This window comes from Homarus americanus, unplaced genomic scaffold (genome assembly GCF_018991925.1).
Source record: "Homarus americanus isolate GMGI-L3 unplaced genomic scaffold, GMGI_Hamer_2.0 scaffold3434, whole genome shotgun sequence".
In the NCBI taxonomy this organism is placed as follows: domain Eukaryota; kingdom Metazoa; phylum Arthropoda; class Malacostraca; order Decapoda; family Nephropidae; genus Homarus; species Homarus americanus.
Genome location: NW_024723854.1, coordinates 142,458 through 170,406, shown reverse-complemented (window position 1 = coordinate 170,406; position 27,949 = coordinate 142,458). Strand labels below are relative to the sequence as shown.

General features: G+C 41.1%; 1 protein-coding gene across 1 annotated transcript in view; it reads left to right on the top strand.

Annotated features, from left to right (window-relative positions):
- The window catches only part of LOC121863974 (kynurenine/alpha-aminoadipate aminotransferase, mitochondrial-like), a 61,313-nt gene that overhangs the window by 15,589 nt on the left and 17,775 nt on the right, over positions 1–27,949 (top strand). The window contains exons 3-5 of the mRNA XM_042362833.1: positions 6,528–6,707; positions 20,437–20,563; positions 20,946–20,995. Of these exons, the coding sequence (XP_042218767.1) occupies positions 6,528–6,707; positions 20,437–20,563; positions 20,946–20,995 (357 nt within the window). The remainder of the gene's footprint in view (positions 1–6,527; positions 6,708–20,436; positions 20,564–20,945; positions 20,996–27,949) is intronic.

Below are 27,949 nucleotides of genomic sequence, written 5' to 3'. Positions count from 1 at the left end.
ACAGCTTGCAAGATTCACCTCCAACATACCTATACCATATGCTCCATTTATCTCCCACCCAGTACACCAATTACCAGCTTCCTTCTCATCTTCTCAGTAATTTTAATGGAAGGCATACCCTCTGGGGTGATAATCCAAGGGGTGACCTGATAGTTTTAAAAATTGAAGAAATGGACTTGGGTATATTAAATACTTGTGATATCATCCACTATCATGTCCAGACCTGACTACAACCATAGATCTTTCATTGAGCTCAGCCAACCCTCTACTGGACTTTGGGTGGAGGGTAACAGACAACCTGAGAGGAAGTGACCACTACCCTATTCTACTTCTCTCCACGGAAGTCCTCTTGACACCATGAGCTCCCCGTTGGTGGTTAGACAAGGTGGACAGGGACTTGTACAAGGAACTAGCGAAGGTAGACAGGAGTATTGAAGAATTTCCCTCTGTAGATGAAGCGGTTGAATATTTAGCCAGCCTCCTCCAATGGGCTGGTCACTACTCCATTCCTCGGACTTCTGGTTGTGTAGCTCGCAGACCTGTTCCTTGGTGGTCAGAGCCCAAGCTCATCAAGTTTTAAAGAATGACCATTGCCAGTCTTTTGCTTCTGTCTCCTATCTAAATGAAAAATCTCTCTTGTCCTAGGTATGGAAACGTGTGCAGAAAATAGCAGGCAAATTTTCATCTAATTCTCCCCCAGTTCTCAGGGTTAGTGACGGCAGCTCATTTGCCGCCCCTCAAGAAGTTGCAGAGGTTTTTGCCACAGCATTTGCTGATGTGTTTTCTATGACAGCTCGATTCTCTAGAGTTTAAGCGGATGAGTAGAGTAGAAGAATCCTGGACGCCTGGATTTTAGAGTTGGATGTGGCAAACGTACAACATCATGTTCTCAATGAAAGAAATGAGAACTGCCCTCTCACTCACTCACTCACTCACAAGCTATCAAATACACAAAGAACATTTTCCTGTCAGTCTGTATGTACTATTTGACTGGTTGTGACACTATCAACTCTTTATGGGGCCACGGAAAGAAGGCTGCCAATAAGTTGATGATGGAAAAGAGCAACAACTTCCAGGATTTGTCCAACTTAGGGAAAAGCATGACACTACAAATATCTGAATAACTGGCTGCAACTGCATTCATTGGAAGTCTTTATAGTAAATCAAACTGCAGGTCTGTGAATGCTCTAAGATGTGAAATGGTACATTGAAAAATGTACCTACTAAGAAGCTTCCACCAACAGAAGACAGCCTTCACCTACATCTCCTGCAATGTACCTGTCAACTAAGAATATGGCAAGAAGCTGTCATACCAATACACGAAGTCATTGATCCGACATCCTTTGGATGTGAGAACAAATTCGCGGATCCTTCTTTGTGTGTATTTACAGCTGAATCGCCAGGCAAGAAGATGACGATGGCAGTGCGTATGATGGGGGGTGAAGGAGGGGGTTTTGAGAATTGCAATTAAATGCCAAGTAGTGACGTGTCCTCCTAATATTACTTATTAAGTAATTATTAGATGTTTTAATTGCCTGTATGTTGGCCTGGCGAGTTATTGCTAGGCATTAACATACCTAGGTTAAATGCTAGGCATCGCACTCTGAGGTTTGAGCAAAAAGTTATTTTTGAGTGAACAATTGATTGTCATTTGTGTCATTTTTCATTTATAGAGTTACAATGATAAAGATTCTTTCTAACTTCTGTTTATTAGATATAAGCACCAATTTTTATATTTATTTATGACCAAATTGTTATATTCCTTATAAACAGTTTTTGTAATTATATGTTGCTAACATAATCTCAAATTGCACACAATGGTTATTTTTTTGTATTTTCTCAATGCAATATTGCATAATTTTTTTTTTTTGCCATTCTGAATAAAAATAACATAACGCTTCCCAATTGTCCTGGTTTCCTAATGATTCTTTGAATACAGTTGTTAAGCATCGCTTATAATCAATGGGGATTTATATGTCCTATGATTTATAAGATGTAAAATACTGGCATTAAAAATTCAGCAACTTGACTCAGTCATTTCAATACAGTATCTTGTTTCATATTTATAAATATTGTCTCAGCATATCTTATCAGATTCCTTAACTCCAAAAACATATAGTTTAACACCATAATTATCACCGTAAGTCACATAGTTCCAGAGATACTGAGTTAGGATGGAACTTCGGCCATTTTGGAAAATGGCATCATATGCAACTCGCATGCATTTTTTGACAATGGCATCACATGGTTTCATGGTCTCCACCCCCCAAAGTATGGTTTTAGCCATACAGACAAATGTTACCCCATTGACCCGGGTACCCCCCCCATTTTTATGACCTCTGCTCCTAGACTAAATGGAGCTGGGGTAGGGTATTACTGGGTCATGTTGCTTACCTGACCTGATGCAATGTCAAGTCACCCATTGTCAGGGTGGGGGATTAGTGGACCTCATGACCTGAAGATGTCTGGAATAAAGACGAAAGCTAAGGTGCTCCAGTGTTTCCCACTTACTGAATGTACAGTATAGTACAGGGGGGGGCCCAAAACTTCGATTGCGATCTACCAGTAGATCGTAAAGCAATTTCTAGTACAGAAAAAACCCATAATTTGAAATAATAGGGGCTCTAGCCCTTACAAATTATGGAATTTTATGATATAAAAGGGACCCCTTCTCCCAAGGGAAAACAAACAAAACAACAGCATTTTTCCATTATCTGCCCCAGTCAAAATTAAATTTTTTTTAAGTACATTACTGTACCAGATTTTGGGTTATCAGACATAATGGCTCAAGCACTTGGCAATGATGAAAAAACAAGTACTGTACATGTATCCTCAATAATCGCAGGGGTTAGGTTCCAAAAAACTACCGTGATAAGCAAAACGGTACATATTGTAACAAAACGAATTTGGGAAAATTCAGATTCATCCCACAATCCCAAAGATTTGTCTCCTAACTGACCAAAATATACCCCCAAAAAGGTGTAGGTACACTCGCACCAAAAAGTATCGGTGCAGGGTGTGATCGACGACTTCCGAAACGATACGTATGCACTGTGATATGTCGGGAAGGTTGGTAAGTGTATCCTCATAACCGCCACTAGGTGTTGCCATATGGCTGACAATCAGTGTGCTTGTTTCCTCTTTTTGGATTCTTGCTTTGTGTCGACTGAATGATGAGCGAGGGTTCGGTCTCGGTGAACGTGGGTATAAAACAGAGGCAATATGAAGCGGTAGAGATCTACACATGCCAGACGACATGGAAATCTCAGAGGGAACACGAGGAGCTAGTATTGCCCTTCATAACGAAGGGTTCGACGTCACAGATATTAGCCAGTCCACAGGAACATCGCTGCACGATGGATCCGGCGATACCTCGAAACTGGTGCTACAGACGACAGGTCTCGGAGCGGCCGTTCATGCTGCACCACCCCTCAGGACGACCAGGTTGAGTGGTTTATTTGGTAGCATAAATTAATGTGGCAATATTCACAAGTATCACGAATAATTTTGTTAACAGGGAGCTCCTCATATTTCATACTGTCTATTTATCACTTCCCGACCTTATTTATAACGGTTTGTTTCACTTGACCAGGCCATAGTAGCTGTCAGCAGGATTACAGGGCTGCCAACATACGGCTGGAACAACTCGCCTTTCCCAATACCTATCGTCACTGGTCTCAAATTGTTCACATTACAGTATGCACCGATACTTTTTGTTGCGAGTGTCCACTAAAAGATATAATACTAGTATCATATCTTTACTTATTAATGAATAACAAATAAAAATGTACAATACTGTACAATATTGTATCATGAATGACAGTCTTAGTAGAATGAGTAAGAAGCAGAATGTTGGTGAGATGCAGTGGGTGGGAGGGAGGGAGTGGATGTCGTGCTAATCTGCTCTGGCTAAAGCAAATCTATCAGTGAAATTATGATTTAGGTGGTGATAATAGAGGTAGTGGTGGAGAGGGTAAGTGGTGAGGAGATGATATGTCAGTCGGTTTGTTTGGTAACACTGGCTGCAGGACTGCCGGACACAACTGAACAGCTGATGTCTACCCACAAAATTGAGTGTAAGCATCATTGAACATGTTGTATTCCTTCCACTTTATGTTACATAAATTTTTAATTATGGAGTGAGAAAGGTGGGGGTGATTAGAGAGGTGGAGTGGAAGGAAGTGGTAACATGCTAGAGGTGTGTTGCCAAGCGTATGCTTTTCCTTGTCGGGAGCATCAGAACATTTAACCAGAGAATACACACGTCTTCGTCTCTTGGCTGGATCAGGAATCACTCTTCTTGTTCACAGGTGCCAAGGTAGAGGGTAAGTAAAGGTTACAAAAAGTGCACCCAAATCAAGCACGGAGCAGGAAACTCTACAAACACCAACCAAAACAGCATGTGGAAGCTGGCCCCACGAGCTGTACTGCCATCTCTTGGCAGTCGCTGCAACCGCTGTTGCTCTTGCAGACCCGCCACTATGCCGTGATACATCTGCGGTAAACCAGTTCAATCGGTGATAAGTGTGCACATGGTCGCAATTGAAGATACCCTGATAAGCCAGGTCAACTTACCTGGTCCTGCGATTATTGAGGATACATGTGGATAAAGCTTGCCCGGTAGACTGTAGACGTGCACTCCACGTGTAACCCATGTGAACTGACTGACATGTGTATACAGTACAGGTTGTACCCCTCTAGTCCGGCAACCTCGGGATCTGACCGGTGCTGGACCATGGAAATTTACCCTTTTCCTGGATAGATAGTGACTTGTGCTTATGCTTGGAAGCACTAGCACCACTTTCTCTGCTTCATGGTCTCTTTGTAGACATATTGAAGGGTTAAATGTCGTATAGTAGCTTCTCATATTTCGCGAGTTTTCAATTCGACTTTTTCTATTTGGACACATTTAAAAATTTTGACGGCGGGAACTCGAATTTTGACGGGTTTGAACGGCCCACCAACGTTCAGACGAAGTGCACAATCCTGTAAACAGCATCATTTCTCTGATGTACAAAAGAATCATTATTGTTTATTACTGAAAGTCTTTTTGATTGAATTTATGTGTGTGTGTGCAAAATGAGCAATACAATTCATTAATAATACGTAGAATATTAAAACACGAGGAACTGAGACAGCATTGTTTTCGTTGATTACAAAACCAGTGACTGACTGGTTGTACATATAAAACTGAAGAAAATAAGACCCTGGTTGTAGCTGTAGTAAAATTAATATTGTTGTTTTAAGTAATGTTATTTAATGTTAATAAATGGAACAATAGAAGTAGCTAACGATAATGGTAAAGAAAAAAAGAGAGATCACGTATGTAAGTGCGCCCACGTGAAAACATATCGTCATTACTTTACATAAGAATATGAAAGCAACACTTATTTACTGTTCATATATATATATATTTTAATTAATGTTTCTGAATTTGTTTTTATTGAATTAATGTTTGTGTGTGCAAAATTAACAATACAATTTATTAATAATACGTGGAATATTAAAACACACGAGGAGACGAGACAGCTGCCGGCATTGTTTTTGTTAAAGCTTACAAAACCAGTGACTGATTGGTTCTACATATAAAACTGAAGAAAACAAGACCCTCATTGTAGCTGGAGTAAAATTAATGTAAAAAAATTAATATGGTTGTTTGAAGTACCTGTAATGTTAATAAATGGAACAATATAAGTAGCTAACCATTAATGGTAAAAAAAAAAGTGAGACTGCGCTTATGTAAGTGCGCACATGTGAAAACATATCGCCATTACTCTACATAAGAATATGAAAGCAACACTTATCTACTGCTCATATATATTGAAGGGTTAAATGTTGTGCTCTGTATAGACAAACAGAGAGAGAGAGAGAGAGAGAGAGAGAGCAGCCGAACTGCCGGATGTAAACAAACCTTAATTTCCCGCGGCTTTGTTGTTGTTGTTTTTTTACAGGGATTAGCCCACCCGGGCATAGGTCACTGACCCACATTGGGGCCTGAGGGGCAAAAATGTAATACTCCTGTAATAATAATAATAATAATTCAAATAAGTAAAAAAAAAAAAAAGCTGCCTATTGGACAAACTAAAATCGTTCCGGACCATGGGAGTTTCCTGACCACAGAATGCCGGACTAGAGAGGTACAACCTGTACTTGTTTACACTGAGGCGAGCAGTCACATCTAATGGCGGCATGTGCATCATACATATTTGTAAATGTCTCGTATTTTGAAATTTTACAATCTTTATCTTTATGGATATAATGTTAATATAGGAGGAAATTGGAGGACCAAAAGAAACCCTGTGATGTTCAATAGGCTCACTGGATGATACCCTCCTCACATCTAACCCAAGTAGGAATTGAACCCACTTTTGAGAGGCAAGTGTACTACTGCTTAATCTATTAAGGATGAGAGTTGTAGAACATGCCAAGTTGTACAGTTACTGTATACTTACTGTATGTATGTATGCATGCTTATACCCATTTCCTTTTTATAATTGTGTTGATGACATTTGGGTAATGTGTTGCAGGACTTTCCCCCAAGCTTTCTCAGCATGGACGTTGATGGACGAGTGTTGAGGTTTGACTCTTTTTCTAAAGTTTTGAGCTCTGGCTTGAGAGTTGGTTATGTGACAGGACCAAAACCACTGATTCAGAGGATTGTTCTTCATGAGCAAGTTTCTATTCTTCATGCATCATCCATGTCACAGGTGAGTTTGTGGTTGATATAAAACTCTAGCTTCTAGGAATTACATGCTTATGATAAAATGGAATATCGAGAGTTGTAGGAATGAAAATTACTTGAGTATCATTTTTAGCAACATTGCATGAATTTTATGACATCCATTATCATTGTTAATGTTAATAGGGTACTGGATGTCTGTGAAATGTGAATATGGAAGAACGTGGCTAAAGGGTGAATTTTTTTATTATTATAATTATTATTGTAACCGCCAGTCAGGCGGTTAAGGATATTTAGACTTCACGTAGTACTCGAACATTATAATTCGGTCATACCTGTTGGATACAATTCCTTTTAGTATTTCACATAAATCATACATAGGTAATCACATAAATGTCTAATCCAATATATATTTACATAACAATCATAGCTATGTAATCAGTCTAATCCTAACACTTATAATGAGTACTTCAGTTTCCATATTTTTATGTCGTCACAATGATAAACGAAGCAATGGACCCAGTCTACCTGTGTTCACAGTAAATACAAGTTAAACTTACGTATTGAAAGTCTTCAGGAGAAACAGGTTAGGTGTTGGTGGTGTGATGGCGATAGCTAAAGTGAGGCTGGCAGTGCCCGGCTGGGCACCATATGATCAAGTTGGCCACTTCAAACTCACTGTGTCAGGCGTATTACAGTGGTCCCTCGGTTAACGAGCACAATCCGTTCCAGCAGATTGCTCGTTAACCGAAAATCTCATTAACCGAAACCATTGTTTCAGTGGGTTTTTGAGTAATTGGTTCCAGCTCACCGAAAATTGCCTAAATTCAATAAAAAAGGTAGAAAAGTTCACTTACTTTGAGGTGTGTATGTAGAAGGCTCCTGGATGATGATGATGATGATGATGATGTGAATTTGAAGTGGGAGGTGGAGGAGGAGAAGGGAGAAGAGAAGGAAGTGGAGGTGAAGGAGAAGCATTTTACTGCTTCTTGGAAGGTGAGTCACCTTCCATGAAAATGTCAGGAACCTCTGGATTGACAGATTCTCCACCATGAACATCCTCTCTCCTTCTTGAAGTGGAAGGCTGAGGTATAGCATCTTGTTCCCTCTGCCTTTTACTGAAGAAAGTGTCAATTGTGGTCTGGGGCATCTGTCCTCCTCACCATTAACTTATGTTTAAAGAAGGAGACCACTGAGTCCTCAACATGACACAAAGTTAGTTCAGTTTTTTCCACTTCTGGGTGCTTTGAAGCCAGTTCCCAGAACTTCTCCCAGTGGTAAATCACATCTTTCAACTGTTTAGCTGACATATGGTCATCACTTTCAATTTCCTCCTCACCACTGTCAGCCTCAACCTGTAACATCTCATCCAGTTGCTTCAAGTCATTAGGAGTAAGTTCCTCCTCATGAGACATCACAAGCTCTTCCACATCCTCCTCCTCCACTTCAAGGCCCAATGACTGACCAATGGACACACTCTCCTGGTCCAACTCTGTTTCTTCCTCAAATCCCTCAAAATCATGGACTACTGATGGCCACAGTGCTTTCCATGAAGAATTGAGGGATCTAGTGGAGACTTCTTGCCATGATGACACAATCAATTTTACAGCCTCCAGGATGTTGAATTGTGTCTTCCAGAAATGTTTCAGTGTTAGTTCAGGATCATTGGAAGTTGCCTGATGACACCTCCTAAACATTTTCTTCATGTAAAACTTCTTGAAGTTGCTGATCACATTCTGGTCCATTGGCTGTATGATTGATGTAGTGTTTGGAGGCAAAAACAACACTTTCACAAAGTCAAATTGATACTCCAAATTTCTGGCAAGGTCAGGGTCATGACCAGGAGCATTATCCATGAGGAGAAGAGCCTTTAAAGGGAGTTTATTGGTGGTTAGGTAGCCCTTGACAGAAGGGCAAAACACATCAACAGCCCATTCATTAAAGAGCTGTCTTGTCACCCATGCCTTACGGTTGGACTTCCAATAAACTCCAAGCTTTGTTCTTACCACTCTCTGTTGCTTGAACACCCTGGGGTTTTCAGAGTGGTAGACAAGCATAGGCTTCAGTCGGAAATCCCCTGAAGAATTGACACCAAGCAATAGAGTGAGACGGTCTTTCATGGGTTTATGCCCAGGTAAAGAGGCTTCATCTCTGGTGATGAATGTTCTTTTGGGCATCTTTTTCCAGAACAGCCCAGTTTCGTCCACATTGAACACTTGCTGTGGAAGATAATTTTTTTCTTCCATCAGTTTTTTAAATTCATCTAAAACTTTGCTGCCCCTTCCTTATCAGCACTAGCAGCTTCACCATGCCTAACAACACTGAAAATGTCACTTCTTTTCTTAAATTTTTCGAACCAGCCTTTGCTGGCCCGAAAATCTTCAAATTCTGTGCCTGAAGAACCAGGTTGATCTGTCTTTAAATGTTCGTAAATCTCCCTGGCTTTTTCCCAAATGAATTCAGTAGAAACTGAATCACCTTTCATCTGTTTTTCCCTAATCCAGATGATAAGTAACCTCTCAGCTTCTGCAATTAGGGATCTACTTTTAAACACTCTTGTAGATTTGTCTCTCACTTTCACTTCTTTAAATTTGTCTTTCTGTGCAAGAATTGTCGACACAGTTGATGTCGACATGCCAAATTCTTTGCATAGCCCATTTGTTCTAATGCCTTGTTCATGTTTTTTTATGATTTACTGCTTGGCTTGGATTGAGATCACTTTTCTTGATCTCTGACTATACTGATTCTAAATAATATTAACCGATACTTTAAGTTAAACTTGACATATAGAATATTTACTTTCTTTAAAATAACTTGCATACTGCTCAGCTATATATTATCCCAGCTAATATAAAAAATAAATTCCAAAATGACCAATAATTTTAGCGAAACTTTAAACGTTTAGTTGAAGAGTCTCGGCATGATGTTACCTCCAGTGAAAACAGAGAGAGACTGCGCTTGTTTTGCTGTATTGCAGGAGAACGGTGCCGCTTGCTGTGTAAATAATCCCTTTGCCTTCAATTATGTTCAGTAATTGTTAATAGCTAAAAATTTAATATTAAACTTTTAAAATTATTGAATAATTGCTAAACTTCTTGATATATTTAAAATAGTAAAGAATTTAAGCCCCAAGAACCGATTAGTGTGGCGAACTAATACTGGCTGGTTGTGCCATTTGTTTGAGTCGGCTCGTAAAACAATTTAACGAGGGTTGCTCGTTAACGAATTGGGAGAATCTTATGGGAGGTAACTTTCATGATTCAACATTAACTAGGTTACTGTATGCTGTGAAACTCTGCCCAACACACCTGAACCTACTAGGTCTCTCATTTGCCTCCATCTCAACACTACTTCTATACCTGTATATAGGCCTTTAATAAACTTGTGACATGAGTTACAGCTTATTTCTTTGGGCTGTTTATGTGTCATCATAATTATGCAGAAACTATTAACACAGTCGGATTGGCGTTCACATCAAAACCAGATTGAGCCTTTTGATACTTAATTTTGTCACATTCATGTGCCTCTCTACCCTCAGGCTTCCAGTGGTATTTAACTTTGTCCGTCTTTTGTATTCAAATTGCCCTCAGGCCTGGTGGTATTTAACTTTTAATTTTGTCCGCGTTCTTGTGAGCTATACTTGCCCTCAGTACGGTGATATTTAACTTTGTCACATGTTCTGTTTAAAGGCTGCCTCAGAGCTGGTGTGGTATTAACTGTCACGTTCATTATTGCCTTTAAAGCTGGGTATTAACTTGGTTTTGTAATTTAAACACCTCAGGCTGGTGAGGTATTTAACTTAATTTTGTCACGTTCTCGTGACTAAGCTGCCCCTCAGGCTGGTGGTATTTAACCCAATTTTTATTCCGTTCTGTTGTACTACATCAGGCTTTGTTGGGTAACTTTGTCGTTCAGCAGCTGACTAAGCTGCTTATCAGGCTGGTGTTATTGCACCTAATTTTGTCACGTTCTCATTGACTATGCTTACCCTCAAGCTGGTGGTATTTAACTTTGTCACGATATTTTGGCTAAGCTGCCCTCAGGCTGGTGGTATTTAACTTTAGTTTTGTCCGTTCTATATAGACTTCTGCTCCCTTAGGCTGAGGTGGTGTTTAACTTTTTATGCATTCTTGTGACTAAGCTGCCCTCTAAGGCTTGTGGTACTTATCGGCTCGCCAGGACATCTCGGTCCTTTGATGTGGACATCCTTCATCTTCATGTGTTTGGTGCCCAATTCAGTCTCCTGGCCGACTCCGTCAACCCCTTTCCATTGCTCCTCTGGCGGCTGTTTTGTACAGACGCGTGGCTGGCCGGGCGTAAAATTAAAGTCTTAACCACTGCCTGTCGGACCAGTCCACGCCCTCGCCTGCCTTCCCGACTTCCATCACTTCGGCAATTTTATTCGTGATTCTTTGCTATGATTCGGTCATGGGCGAGATTATTCGCCCGTGGTCTGAAATGCACTTGTCAAGTTCTGGAGTTGAGGAGGTACTCCGTCAGCCAGCGGCTTCAAAATTGATCTGCAAGGTGCCTGGACATGGTACCTTCTGTGAGCCCGTTAACTGGTGGCTACCTAAAGTGCCTGTTGACTTAGGGTACAGATCAGCCGGGGGTGAGAGCCTTTGGTTCATTTGGAGTGTTTGGAACCGGGTGATTAGCCTCCCTGTTCTTGTGGCTTCCACTTCATAGAACAGTGTTTGCAGGCGGTTTCATAGTCTAAAAGAGTGTGAGCCCACAATCGCCTGCAGAACAGCCCAGCCTGTTGCTACCATTGCGAAGAATCATACCTTTTCCATACTCCCCATGTACCTGGGGCAGCTGAGTGGATTGAAGACCCAGTCAATATCTGCTTTCTGTGGGCCTCTGGGTGCATCATCTTATACCGGAGTTTGAGGCTCTCTTGGCTGCCCGTACACATGTTCGATCTATCGCTCTGGTGTACCTCAAACTGTTATTTCGTTTAGAAGGCGGGCCCAGGCTTTAGGCCGACATTTCGTTGGAAACATCCCAGTGTAGCCTATAACCCTTCTAATGAATGGACCAAAACAGTCTGTTCCAGTGTAAGCAAATGGTGCACCAGGTGGCCGATCTGTGGTAGAATCAGCTTGCCTTTGTTACGACTTCTCCAGTTGTTCCGTCCAGCACAGTGTGTGTTCTAAGTCTGCCCCTGGGGAATCCAATACCTTTGCCTCACACCGTATGCGTGTGTTCTCAAATCCGGCTATCGGCTCTCTCTTCGTGCATCTCCTGCACTACTTTGGTTTAGGACGATGCTGTTGGTATTTAGAGCCTTAAGATTGGCTCCTCACTTCACTTATAAGAAGGTTCTTTAATTCTGCTGATCACAACAGCGTTAAGCTCTCGTCCAAGTAAGGTTCCCATATAGCTTATTGTCATGGCATCACCCCTTTATGACAGTTTGGTTTCTTAACAAGCCTCTTCCTTTTAATCTGCTAATTGTACCTCAGCGGCTACTAGTTCCTGGTCTTATCTTTGATTTAGAGCGCAGGGGTCTAGCAGTCCTTGTACTGGACTACGTACCTGATGACGCTAATCCATGCCACCCTTTTGCAAAGCGGTACCATGATGAGTACCTGAGCCACAGTTTGGCGAGGGACCACTTTGTTTCTTTCGCTCACTGCCAGAAGGAACTACCAGATCTACGAACGTTCCACCTCCAGTGAGTCATTCAGAACTGCTGGCAGTTCCTTTCCCAACCACTGCTATACTAACGCGGTGAAGATGGGACACTATTACCGGATCTTCGATCTAAGGGCAAGGTTAATCCCTAGATTGCATCATCTGAGTTCCAAGATGGGCATATCTGGTGGTTCTTGCCCAACTGTATGACTGCTATCACCTGTGTTGGCTACAAACGTTTGAAATCGTCTGCTCCAGATGTGCTGAAGACTAGCACATGCTATCCGTCCAAAAATAAGATTAGGTGTATGGTCATGGTCATTTCGAAATATAGATTCGATCAGCGTTTCGACAGCTGCACAAAGTTCCAGCAGTATTGTCAGTTCTTGAGTGGGGCCAGCTTCGGCGTCCTTTGAGAGCACTGGTGCTTCGCCGGAATCTACATTCTCAGATTACGCACGTAAGCAGACTCGTGCAGAAGGTGTGCCAACTGTGCTGCGAGATGATTTCTTTCCCAGCACATATACTGACATCGAAGCACCTTCTAATTTCGGTGATGATTCTCTATCAGGTGCTCCAGGTGCGTGTGATTAACAGGCGTGGTTGGTACGCCCCTATCGTGGCGTAGCTAAACTACGCACTGAAATAATATTTTTAGCCTGATGATGAATGGGGCCCACGAACTGATGAATTCACCGATAGAACTGACCAGGCTTAGTACTCTCTCTGGTGGCTGGCCTTGAGTTTGGTTGCACCCTGATGGCGAGCTGATCACCTTAGAGGAGCCAGTAAGTAGGTATTAGGCAGCTGCAACAGGAGATGTCCCGTCTGGGAATATTGGAAGCTTAATATATATTTGTCTATGGTAGCAGATCTTTACCCACATAAGCATCATGAAAGTGGGGCAGGATACTAGTTGCTGGTCGGCCTGCTGCCTCATTATATACTCAGTGCAGGGTCAATTGTTTCTCTTGCTACCTATGTACTTATATACAACACATTTTAACTGTTTTTTCATTTTGTATTTCTTTGTGGTTTATTATTATTGGTATTATTATTATTATTATTATTATTATTGTATTATTGTATGTGTATTATATTAATAGCTAATGTGTGTTTCCCTTCCCCCAGGCCCGATCATGGGTCATTGACCTGTGCTGGGTGGGCTATTTCAAACAAAAAGCTTAACCCCAGGGCTCGCTCCATTGTGGCAATTTAATCTTACCTCAGATGTTCTGCTGTAATTACGTGCCTTCACTCCAGTGGTGTGGCTAACTTTGGCGATAACTGGCCCGCTTAGTTAGCAGCTCCGCAGCAGTCGCCGGAAGCTGGCCGCTGGCGGTGATGCTTCATTTGATGAGTCCAGCGACATGAGCAGGTGAATCGCGTGAGACTGACTTCGCCGCCACCATATCAGGAAACTGGGATCTGTGGTCTTGGAATGTGCACGGAGGCGTAAGTTACTACAGATGCCTTATCCTGGCTCCTGGGTCATTCTCCCACAGAATCTGCGCCTGTTCTGGCTACATGATTTAGTATTTCCACATCTGCCATGATGGCTGTAGTTCCTTGGCGAAACCTAAGCAGGACTCCATTTGTAAGTCTGGACTTATGAAACTGGTCGTTTTAACGATGTCATTTTGTTGCTACACAGATAAAACTATGCGTACTTTGTTTGGCTTATTTGAGTTCTGGGTGATGAGATAGACCAGTCAGTATCTGACTCCAGCACGGCATATGGCTTTTGGTTCAGCATAATGCTTCAGCAGCTGATTTAATATTTCCTCGATATCGCCTTCGTCCTTGGATGAATCTCGCCAGCCATCAATTGACTCCTCCCAGGCCTTATTTGTTTGGAATTACGTGATTTACTAAATTACGGGCGTGGAAATTGATGACGTGGTATATATCTCTCTCTTTATCACCTCAAGTGAATGAGCTGCTGACTGCAGGCTCCACCATTCCCCACTTTCCGGATTTACAAAAGCTTAACTTGTCTTTCCGTGGGTTTCAGGACTCAAACAATTTTGGTCATGGGCATCTAGCCTAAACTCTGTAATAGTCTTGGTGCCTCTCACCCCAGTCCGGCTACTATCAACGCAGTGTCAGCTTTTTTGTAGGCGAATGGCATTCTATCCTTCCTCTCTCACATTACTCAAAATTTCCAGGAGGCCTGTGAGCATGCCTTCTATAAGGCTGCTGTTGCTCTATTCTGTAATTCCACCTGTAGATGAGTCCACCTTGAATATCACTTGTGTGTTCCTTCTACGGGGACATTGCAGCGTTGGCGGTGCAATGATGCGACGCCAAATATGGTTCACTGAACGGTACCAATGCCAACCCTTCTAGATCTACGCCTCTGGCTAGGTATCATCTTAGGCAGAGTCTTGGCACCATGGTTACCAGGGTGGGTGTCTCCCTGCTGTGTAGATCTTTGTAATTTAATACTGTTATATATAAGCTGCCTGGGTCAAGAGAGCTAAAGTTCTGATGTGATTTCGTTTGGTGTGGGAGTCCTTTTTCCCGATTTTCCACACTCACTGCAGGCAATTACAATCTTGGCATTTTTAATTCGATAGTGTCAGATGTAGGCTTTTAAAGCTGTATGGGTTTTTGCATGAGTCCTTTGTGTCAGCATAGGCCTGGGCATTGGGGTGTATGGGTAGGATTTTTTTGGGTTTGAAAATCGGCCCATGGTGATAATGATCAATAGTTCTATGTGCAGAATCATGTGATATGTTCCAGATTTGAAAAAGTTTTAATTTTTCGGTAAATTTTAACTTGAAATCTTATGAAAATTCAGTATTCCCCGCCTTTTACAACACACTGACCATTTTATTTAAAGTAAAGTAAATGTATCAGGTTAATTTATTGGACTAGTCCAGAATGGTAAAGCGAATGATCTTGACACATTTATTAAATTTAATATTCCTTTAGAAAACAAAATCATCAAATACAAAACTAGGTTTTTACTACTGAAGCTTAGTGTTGTACTGCAGTTTGTATCTTTCTTGCTGTTTCTACTCATCACCTCCCTGCTGACCACCTGAAGCTTCAGTTGGCCTTCCCTCCTCTCCCTGGCTGTACCTTTGTGGCTGGCTGCTCACTTGCTGCTGGCAGCTCTATACTCTGGGTGTCATAGAGGGCCAGGCGGGACATGCATGGGGTTGTCTAGAGCTCTGACTTGAGACATTGTGGGCTGCAAGGTAGAGGGGGCTCACTGCCAACCTGGATGTTATCAGATCTATGAGATCCAGTGGTCTTGGCACCTAGATGACTTCGGGTGTTCCTGACCCTGAAGGAATGAGTCACTAACTTGATTCGTCATGCCCAGATCCTCTCATAAGTCTCATAGCTCAGATCTTTGGCTGCCGCACTCTTCTCTCTCTCATCCTTGCTGCAGGTATTTGTCAGTGGGAACTGCGCACCGAGGGATGAGCATACCGGAAAGATCTCCTTCCACGGTCTGCTCCACAATCTGAACAACGCTTTGCTGACTCTATAAGACTAAACTGGAAGAACCTGCCCTGGGACAGCCGGACGATGGCTTGACCTTGGTGTTGAACCAATTTGGCAAATGAACACTCCGTGGTGGACAGCAATCTGATTTAGCCAAGCTGGTTCCACTTTCGGTTTTATGATGGCGGCTTAAATTCTCTCTGGGAGCTTCCTGAAGCGTTGTGACCACCTAGAATGTCAGAGACTGGACTATCAGAGTATGATATATGGGCATGACCCCAGTTTTGATGGCACTGCAAAATCATTTAACCGCCAGGCTGATTAAATTACTCAGGTCATCAATAAACCAGTATGTGCAAACTCAACGGAAGTGGAAGGCCAGCTGCGTTTTCTGGCTCAATTTAGCAAAGTCCAGCATCTTTGCCAGAGGTAGACCTCCTGTTGTTTGAAAAGAGTCTTGCCATCAACTCCTGGATCAAATGTCTGATGACAACTCTCGTTTGTTGAAGTGCTGGCAATCGAACCAACTTCCTCCAGAATACCATCTATCCACAACGTGATGCCCCTTGCCACCCTGTGTTCGTGTTGGTGCTGTCCCCTCCAATGGCCTGCGGTCTGGAGTCCTGGGTTCTCTCTAGGCAGTTCACAATGTTATCTGCCTGCCACTATCTCCAGCTGGTTTCCTGATGTCATCTTTCTCTGGAGTGAAATGCCTGGCCTTCCCTGGTTCCACTGCGGCTGGGGTAGTCTCTTCTTAGCAGGGAACAAGTTGTGGATCTCAGCTTTCTTGAACACTGAGTGTCATCCCTTCCCATCTAGGGCCTTCAAACAATTGATTCCATTTCACCCTGCCTTCAAACTCCTCTTTACAGGTGAGGCCTGACCAGGATTTCTCCCTGAGCTCTCCTTAACATGATCTATCACCAGGTGACATCATCAGGTGTTATCAAGCCACCCCGTCAATCAGCGTTGCTATCTCTCGCGTTTCTGGAACCCATTATTGTGTATACTTTAGGATATCTTTCTCTATTTTCCAGATGCTTATACCTGGAAGGTTTTGGGATCATTATTTCGGTTGTGAGGACAAGTCACCATTCTCTCTGGTCAGCACTCGGATCAGCCATAGGGAAATCATTAAACTCTGAATCAACTTGAAGTAATCACTCGGCCCTTTGCACCTCACCCTGGGCCTTCTCAGAGTCTCTTTTCCTTGTGCTCTGCCTCCTGTGCTTGTATATCCTGTCTACCAGACTCCGAATATCTTGCTTCAGAAATCATGAGAGCCCCTATACTGCAATGATATCGCTTCTCTCTCTGTGCTTTGACGAGAGTATACGGATTCACGATCACAGGAATCTTCAGAGTTCCCACGCTTGCAAGCTACAGGAGATGTGGGCCTCAGTTTGTGTCCGATACGCGTCCAAATAAGGACAGAGAACAAATTAGGCACTTGCAAGTAGTATGTCAGAAAAATAACTGGTCAGTTGTAGCAAAGCTGTCATAACTGCAAGTTTTTCCTCTCCCAGAGATATCTCTTGCCTTTTCCCAACTGGCTAGCAGTCTCTCTCACTTCATCTGGCCCCTGCTGACTTGTTATGACTGGAGGCTGAACTGGCGTTAGCCAGGTGTACTGTGCCAAGACAGCTTTGGTCATATCACTGGCAATGTCTTTGTTTCCGTGTAAGTTCTTTGGTTCTTTTCACTGATTTTGCCTGATTAAAACACCGTATCTTCAAAGCATCTTCTCTCAATGGCCAGGCAGCTTCACGACTTGGGAGCCTATACAGACCCCAAGATGGTGACTGAGATGGCTGGATTTTTGGTTCCTCGTCCTGACACAGCAGCCATACTTAAATATTATCAACATAAATGCATCAGAATCTGAAAAAAAATATTGTTGGTGGAGGTTGTGGAATGGAGTCAGAAAACAATGTTCACTATTTAATTGTAATGCACTAATGCAGCTGTACGTTAGATTTACCTACGATACATTTCCTTCGTGTAAAGTTGCAAAATCTATTAAACTTTGAAATTATTTTCTGTTTTATATACACTAAATCACAAAAAGTAGTGGGCCATTGTTTTAGCTGGGTACTTCCCTTCAATGACACACCCTAATAGACATGGCCTATTTTTCAGCCATATATGCAATTTAATAAATTGGCTTTCTGGTCTCATACTATCAGAGGTGCCTGATATCTCTTTAAGGACATGAAAATTTACTTCACATACCTTGGTGTGTGCTTTTGATAAGTGCCTCCCATAGTTGTAGATGCAACAGTCTAGAATCAACCTCTGCACTCAGTGTGCCACACCTGAAAACAATAACATAATGTAGGGCACTTTTCAGACACAAAGAATTTAACCAGCGTAATCTTTTTACCCTCTCTAACCTATCCTCCTTTGACAGCTAACCGAATTCGTGCTTATGCTGATCTGTAAATTCTGGACTTTTCGAGCTGGGCAGAGCAGCTTCTCCCTCCATTGCCTTTAGAAGCTACGCTGATAGTCCACTAGGCCCACGGCACATTTGTGACTGACGTCTTCTAGTCTTACACCATGTGACTGTCCTTGGTTGTGTAAGACATATACATCCCATGATACCACTTTCTCTAATACTAAAACTTCTTCACTTTACCAACCCACGTTCTGTGTCCTGTGGAAGCTTCTGATAATTCATTACATCATCCCAGCGTTCCTTCAATTTGGGGAAACACTCTGGCGTTCTTAAGAGTCTGCCTTATTTCAGTTCAGACATCACATTCAATTCTCTCAGATGGCCTGCACCCATAGCTGAGATGCAGTTTTAGCAGCCCTTAGATGCATTGAACACACCCCTACTACTGAGCGTCTATGGGCCTTTTTACCAGCTGGTCTGCATATGCATCACTTATCTCCCAACCACCCTCAAGTTTTGGTGCTTGTTGTAGGCTCTGTCTGGCTCTGAATAGTCATCCATGATTGTGATGCCAACTCTTCTCCTTACAAGCATCCGCAGGCAGTTAATTCTTTGCCTCACCAGGCGCGGTCGCGCATTGTCACTTTATCTGGTGAAGGCATGCATAAAGGTCCAAAACTCCATACGCCCTTGTCCTTTAAACTTGGGAAGGGGTGGCTTGGCATATCATCAACTACTGCTCTCTGTTTTCTTCCCCATACTCCCCAATTCTCCTATGGATAATTGCTGACTTGAAACGACGCATTGGCGGTAAAACGAAGCCATTTTCTCACGACGATGACGATGCCTGTTGCTGGGTTTCTTTCCTTACTATTGGCCAATTAAGAGTTTTCTGTGCTGAGAAGGCTGTGACTGCCTTCGTGATGCACGGTATGGGCCGCCACCATTCCAGTGCGCTTATCCCACCCACTGCCTTAAGCTCCTGCGCAGAACTCGGTTTACTTTCGCTCGGCTTTCTCGCTCAGCCGCTGCTTTGTTGTGCTTTAATTCCCTGCTAGCGGCCTTCCTAGCGGATGTCTTGCCGTATTTGCTGAAGCTAATTTCTAACACCACCGCTCTTATGATTACTTTTCGGTGGGCAGATCAATTGTCGCGTGGATCAAAATGTTTTTGCTTCTATCCTAGGTCTAGAGCTCTCCTTCCATGTCATCAATATACCCAATCTCAAATCTCTGCTTATTCAGGTAATTTTGAATTGCGTTACGTTTCACCACTCTTGAATTAGAACTGCGTTATTTTCTCATACTACCTGCTAGTATATTTAGACTTTACATTTGATGTTTGGGTTATTTACAGCGATATATGCGCTAGTCAGTACGACTTTACTGTTGTGTTCTGCACTTCGTATGACATTGTGTGGCATGTTTATTCTCTTTTTATACACTGGGGTGATGAAGATCACCCAGACAAGACTATTTCTGGACTAGCAAGGTTTGTAGCTTATGATGTACGAAAGTATATGGGCGATTACATGCATTATGCCTGGATACACACATGTCGCACCCACATACACTCTTCCCTGCAGTGGCCCAGCGTGTTGAGGTAGGCCGTTACACTTCTAGAGTGGCTGAGCTCACTCTGACATCATTATTTTCTTCAATAACAAAAGGTTCAAGTATTATCGCCACTATAAATCTACAGGTGTTGCACTGTAATCCGTGGCACTGGGAACACGCACGCACACACTCATGCGCATCCCTCCAGTGGGTTGAGTTTTGACCTTGGTTACTGCTGCCCGCACGTTGGTTCAAGGTAGCACTGCTACACAGTAGACATTCACGTTTGACTGTAACCGCCAGTCAAGCGGTTAAGGATATTTAGACTTCTCGTAGTACTCGAACATTATAATTCGGTTAAACCTGTTGGATACAATTCCTTTTAGTATTTCACTTAAATCATACATAGGGAATCACATAAATGTCTAATCCAATATATATATACATAACAATCATAGCTATGTAATCAGTCTAATCTTAACACTTAAGTTTCCATATTTTTATGACGTCACAATGATAAACGAAGCAATGGACCCAGTCTACCTGTGTACACAATAAATACAAGTTAAACTTACGTGTTGAAAGTCTTTAGGAGAAACAGGTTAGGTGTTGGTGGTGTGGTGGTGTGAAAGCTTGTGTACTTATGAATACATGCAGGATGTTAAGAGTGACATTACTCATAAACAAAATATACTTTGTTGTAGGTATTAGTAAGTGAGCTACTCCAAATGTGGGGAGAGGAAGGTTTCTTCAAGCACACACAAGCAGTACAAGACTTTTACCTGAAGCAGAGAGATGCGATGATAGAAGCTGCACAGAAACACTTAACAGGTTTGAATAAAATTTTGGATTGTTAATGCTGCAGACTGTATTATGATTTGGTCATTACTTATGCTGACATTGTTATTTAAAATTGTTGTTGAAGTTCAGTAAGAAATAATGAATATTTTTCAATAATTTTTAACTGTGGCACAGTAAAAGTACTGGATGGCCTTAGGTTAACCTTCCTGTCATTTAGAGACAGTTCCCTGTGAAGATGTCATTGGCAATTTTCATTTATACTTTTATAGTACAAACATTCCATCTCATTTGCATGTAGATATAATGAGGTTGAAAGATGGATGTAGAAAGAGAACATGTCTGTGAATTAGACAAAAACAAAAGCAAATTTATTACTGATTGGCTTAAATACCTAAAAGCTGTTCATTTTCAGGTCTGTGTGAATGGGCAGTGCCTACTGGAGGAATGTTTCTCTGGCTAAAGGTTAGTGCCACTGGCGAATTGTATATGTACTATATTTATATCTATCTATGCTCTCTACTGTTTTCCTATTATTGCATGGGGTGGCTCTAGAGATGCTAAAACTTAAAGGAGGGGGTGGGGGGGAATGCCTATAGCAGGTGAAGAAAAATAAACAAGTCTACAAAGCTGTATCTTCATCTATCAAATCATATCAGAGTACTATTCGGCTATGGTTAAGCAATACAGTAATACCCTGGTTAGCGCTGCCCTGTAGTGCGCTGTTTTGTTGTAGTGCTCTTGCCTGCATCTTGGAGCTCTCGAAGGGTGGGGCGAAAGAGTACTCAAAAGTCACAAGTCCAAACACTCGCAACACACAGCGAGCAGCTGTCATTGTTTTTAAGCACTTGGCCAATCAGCGTCAAACACTCTATTTACAGTACGGTACAAATTTGCTGTACTTAGACTGTGGACACATTCTTTTTGACTCAATGATTTTTTATTTTATTATTGACTTATCTTTTACTCATCATGTCTGGATAATGGCCTGCAAGTTTTAATGCTGCTAGTGCATCTAAAGTACCATGGAAAAGTATCTCCTTGGATGAAAAATTACAAGTGTTGAGGCAGTTGGAAACTGGATGTTGGAGCTGCTTTCAACTTGGCTACATCGACTGTTAGAACCATTATTAAGAATGCAAACAAGATAAAAGCTTCAGTCATGACAACCACAAAACTGTTATATTAAGTGTAGGTCTTATTGTATGACATAAATTGTGTGTGGTTAACTAAAGCACATGTGTGGTGGCGGGTTAGAGATACGCTGATGAGGAGCACTTGGCAACACCTGGTGCATGTTACCACTCCCTTCCACTCCTCTTCTCTTAATCACCCTCACCTTTCTGCTTTCTCACTCCATATTTTAAAATACTATGTAACGTAATGTTGAACAGATACAACGTTGTTCACTTAATTTTGTGGGTAGATATCAGCTGTTCGGTAACATCATCATCATCATCACCACCCCCAACGTCACCACTACCCCTATTATCACCACCTAAATCATAATTTCAGTGATGCAGAGATGGATTAGCTTTAGCCAGAGCAGAGCCGTACGATATCCACTGCCTCCCTATACCTTCCCACTTCCTTCCTCCCACCCACCCACTGCATCTCTCACTCAGTCTACTACAATCGTCACTAATATTCACCTAATGACTGTCCTTATGAAACACTATTGTTTATTCATTGTTCATTAGTTAGTAAATACAGTACAGTAGACCTTTCAACTTTGCAGGGGTTAGGTTCTCAAAATGGCCGCGAATCGCCAAATCCGCAAAAAACATTTGCTGATGGGGGGGGGGGACATTTTTACTTATGGTTTACAAAGAAATGTATATTCCCTTTGTGTTTGCTGCCCTTCGGACAATTATTTCTTTTACCTGTATTGTATATGTGTGCGCGCACACACACACACACGCATGCATGCATGTTCGCTCACTCACTCACTCACTCACAAATAATTATTCACTCCCTTTTTGTACTGTCACTATGTTCAAATGTGCTGCAGTATAACTTTCTCCCCGCTTAGTTATTATACATCATACAGTGATATCCCTGTTAGCTGGAACAATTGGTGCAAAGCACCGGATCACTTTCTCAAATCCAGAAAAATCCCCCATCCCTTGAAATATTTCTGGTTACTGGAAAAAACTTTCCGAGTGTCTAAACTATGCATCTTGTACAGACAAACACTAGCCCACATCCTCAGAATGTTCTTCTGTGTGCTTGAGAGTTTTCCAAGAGTCTAAACTAAAAATCTATATGATATGGTCGTGAATGAAGCTGTGTGTTACAGCAAGGACTGGTATTTTCCACTCCCTTGAAGCTGTGGGGGATTAGTGGGTCTTGTGTATCTTACCTGACCTGACACAATGTCAGGTGGAGGTAGGGTGGGGTATTAGTGATCTCATATTACTGACCTGATACAATGTCAGGTCACCCATTGTAGGGTGGGGGATTAGTTAGTCTGAGGACCTGAAGATGTCTTGAATAAACATGAAAAATAAAATACAGTACAGTATTTTTTTATACTTACACTTATCACATTATATCCCTTCAACATTACATTACAAAAGAGTTTAAAATGTGGAGTGAGAAAGCAGAAAGGCATGGGTGATTAGAGAGATGAAGTGGAAAGGAGTGGTAACATGCACCAGTGTTGCCAAGCACTAAGCTCCTCAACAGCTGATCTTTTAATTCACCACCACGTAGTTAACCACGCATAAATTTATGTCACACAATATAGGGGTGTGTGGGGGGCGTTAGGGTGTCTGGGTGTGATGTTGTGGTATTAATTAATAAATAAGCAATATTGTATCGTCAATGACAGTCGTTTGATGAGTAGTAGCTTACTACAATTGTCACTACTATTCATCAAACTACTGTACTGTCATTAACTATACAATATTGTTTATTATTCATTAACTAATACCCCAACACCACATCATACACACACACACATCTAGTTTACAGCCTTTTGTGTGAGACACTGTGTTGGACGAAAGATGTCTTGAATAAAGACGAAAGCTAAGGTGCTCCATTGTTTCCCCATTTCTTGTGTGATTTTATCAAGATTTTATATCACAGTATTTAATATTTTATATTATCAATGATAAAACACACCAGAAGTGGCTGATTATACGAGAATATATAATATAATATATGTTGGAGGTGTGTATCGCTGTATTGGGATTAATAGCTAGGGACGGCCCTTTTCTTTAAATTTATAAAATACAGTACATTAATGAAAATGAATGGAAATTAGAAACTAATAGATTTATAAATTGCAAGAAGTTGGATGGTCCATCTTTATTTTTATTTTTATTTTTTCATAAATACTGTATACAGTAGGCTCTCGCCAACAACGACTTCCACAATAATGTTTTCGACAATAATGGTAAGTTACAATAGATACCCATTTTTTATAATAACGTGTGGATTCTCTTGAATAACGGAGATTTTGCAGGAAGCGTCCGTGCGCATCAATTATAGCGTTTGTTTGCCGCCATGTTGATGACATAGTTGTCCGCTCCGCCTCATTCTCACTCTCACACACACTCAGTGGAATACAGCGCTGTGCCCACATGTGAGATTTTCGCCTCTATAACCAGTGGTTGCTAGGGTCGGTGATCAACAATGGCTTCCGCGTTTTTGCCTGTGGGGGTTAGGGGAGGTGGTGGAGGGAGTGATTTGCCGCCTGAACGCCCGGGAACTTTTAAAGTGAATGAGAAAAAGACCCCAAAGCTAAGAGACAAAGCCACAAGAAGCATGCCTACTCGGTCAAGGATAAAGAACAGATTGTTGAGCTCATTGAAAGTGGTGCACGGAACATTGACATTGTGAGGAAATTGAACTGTCCTGAGTCCACAGTGTGAAATATTATGAGGAACTTAGAGGAGACCAAGAAGAGTATTGCGCTGGCTAAGAAATATTTCGGTAGTGATGGAAATGCGAGGCGAGCTGTGAATGATAAAAGTGATAGAAACAGATTGTTAGTGATAACAGAGCATTTTCTTGTGAAATGGTTAGCTTGTAGAATGAAAGACAGTGCAAGTCTTAGCGGCCCTCAGATACGGAACAATCATCACACCAAGCACCTCAAAAACTCCCCCAAGCCAAGTGTTATATTACTCAAACTCTTTATTTTGATGATTGAATAACAATTCTTTTTATTTCAGCGAACAAAAAGTGTTAGGAAATTGGGTGAAATTCTTGGGGCGGCGGCACCAATAAACCCTTTTTACATGCACAGCAATACCCCGCTTAACGCGGTTTCGCTTAGCGCGATTTCACGTATACGCGGTGCCTCGCCAGAGCCGAACTTTCACTTAACGCGGGTTTTTTCCACGTATACGTGCAGGGTGTCCAGCTCGAGATGCTATTTTTAGATTTGCCCCACCCGCCACCCTGCCTGGCTGCCTGCCTGCCTGTTTTAGCTCATAAAATTCATACAAATTACCCGGCCAGAATATAATTTACATTGCTGGAATTCTTACAATTTGATGATCATTTTGAATATAAACATCATAGATTTAGCATTAGACATACAAATTTCAGATATAATGTTTACTCTGAGTAAATATGTTATTTTTTGTGCAAAATATATGACATTTATATTCAAAATATTCCTGGTCTTACAAGGAATCCAGCAATGTCAATTATATTATCCTAACTTTAATCTGAGGTATTATTTAATACTAAATGTTAAAATTTAGTTTTTTCACCCAACATCTCTTGAAGGGAGGATTGGTGGGGGGTGGGGGGGAGGGTTGGGACGGACCGCACGGTTGGAAGAGGGGGGAAGGCAAGGTGGGGTACTTTGATTGACAGATAGTGTTGTGATGAATATTTTTTTTTTATTAACTGAAGATATTTGTTTTAGCTCATAAAATTCATACAAATTACCCGACCAGAATATAATTTACATTGCTGGAATTCTTACAATTTGATGATCATTTTGAATATAAACATCATAGATTTTGCATTAGACATACAAATTTTAGATATAATGTTTACTCTGAGTAAATATGTTATCTTTTGTACAAAATATATGACATTTATATTCAAAATATTCCTGGTCTTACAATAAAATCCAGCAATGTCAATTATATTATCCTAACTTTAGTTTGAGGTATTATTTATTAAAATTTAGTGGTTTTCCCCCCAAAATTTCTCAAGAGGGAAGAGCCAGGGAGTGTAGTGTGAGAAGAGGGGGAGGGAGTTGAGTCCATTATTTGAATGGACATTAACTTGGCGACTGTATTTCTCTATTTCTCTTAAGTATTAGTTGTGTGCATGTACCATCATAAAATTAAGATGTTATTTTTACTAGAACATAGGTATTGTGTCGGAAAAAGTAGAGTTTGGGGGTCCGGCTAGTCTCTATTGGAATTAATCCCATATTTTCTGTTGTTCACTTAACACGGTACCCTGTGGGTTCAATTGACCGCGTTAAGCGGGGTACTACTGTATTTTAATGTCACACAAATAACATTTTCGCTAATAACGGCGTTTTTCAGGTACCTATTAAATGTTATTGGCGAGAGCCTACTGTATGTACGTATTATTCAAAAAGTTCCCTGAAAATCTCTTGATTTTATACCATATTACTCATTAATGAGTCATCCATCATGCAACAAGTTGACTTGTGTTTCATGAACTACATATACACGTATGTGTAGTGATCTCTTGTTGAGGGTGGGGGTGCTGTCGGTATCTCCTACCATATGGACAGGATTGATTTATGTCTTCTCCAGTTGCCATTTAAGGATTTTTCCAAAGCACTTATCCATCATTTGGGATGGATGTGTGGGTATTAAAGCTTATTGTATTGATTTTGTATATACAGGTTGTAAAGCACTTATCCATCAATATTTGGGATGAAATGTGTGGGTATTAAAGCTTATTGTATTGATTTTGTATATACAGGTTGTACCTCTCCAGTCCGGCAACCTCGGGACCTGACCGGTGCCAGACCATGGAAATTCACCCTTTTCCTGGATAGATAGTGACTTGTGCTTACGCTTGGAAGCACTAGCACCACTTTCTCTGCTTCATGGTCTCTTTGAAGACATATTGAAGGGTTAAATGAGGTATAGTAGCTTCTCAAATTTCACGAGTTTTTAATTCAACGTTTTCTATTTGAACACAAAAAAAACAACACATTTAAAAATTTTGACGGCGGAAACTCGAATTTCGACGGGTTTCAACGGCCCACCAACTTTCAGACGACGTGCACAATCCTGTAAACAGCGTCATTTCTCGTATGTACAAAAGATTTATTATTGTTTATTACTGAAAGTCTTTTTGATTGAATTAATGTTTGTGTGCAAAATGAACAATACAATTCATTAATAATACGTAGAATATTAAAACACAAGGAAATGAGACAGCATTGTTTTCGTTGATTACAAAACCAGTGACTGACTGGTTCTACATATAAAACTGAAGAAAATAAGACCCTGGTTGTAGCTGTAGTAAAATTAATATGGTTGTTTTAAGTAATGTTATTTAATGTTAATAAATGGAACAATAGAAGTAGCTAATGTTAATTAATGGTAAAGAAAAAAAGAGAGATCGCGTATGTAAGTGCGCACACGTGAAAACATATCGTCATTACTTTACATAAGAATATGGAAGCAACACTTATTTACTGTTCATATATATTTTAATTAATGTTTCTGAATTTGTTATTATTGAATTAATGTTTGTGTGTGCAAAATTAACAATACAATTTATTAATAATACGTGGAATATTAAAACACACGAGGAGACGAGACAGCTGTCGGCATTGTTTTTGTTAAAGCTTACAAAACCAGTGACTGATTGGTTCTACATATAAAACTGAAGAAAATAAGACCCTGATTGTAGCTGTAGTAAAATTAATGTAAAAAAATTAATATGGTTGTTTGAAGTACAGGTTGTACCTCTCTAGTCCGGCATCCTCGGGACCTGACCGGTGCCGGACCATGGAAATTCACCCTTTTCCTGGATAGATAGTGACTTGTGCTTATGCTTGGAAGCACTAGCACCACTTTCTCTGCATCATGGTCTCTTTGAAGACATATTGAAGGGTTAAATGTCGTATAGTAGCTTCTCAAATTTCGCGAGTTTTTAATTCTTAACGTATTTTATTGGCACACAAAAAAATAAATAAATAAAAATTTTGACGGCGGAAACTTGAATTTCGACGGGTTTGAATGGCCCGCCAACGTGCAGACGACGTGCATAATCGTGTAACCCGCGTCATTTCTCTTATGTACAAAAGATTCATTATTGTTTATTACTGAATGTCTTTTTTATTGAATTAATGTTTGTGTGCAAAATGAGCAATACAATTCATTAATATTACTTAGAATATTAAAACACACGAGGAAATGACACAGCATTGTTTTCGTTGATTACAAAGCCAGTGAC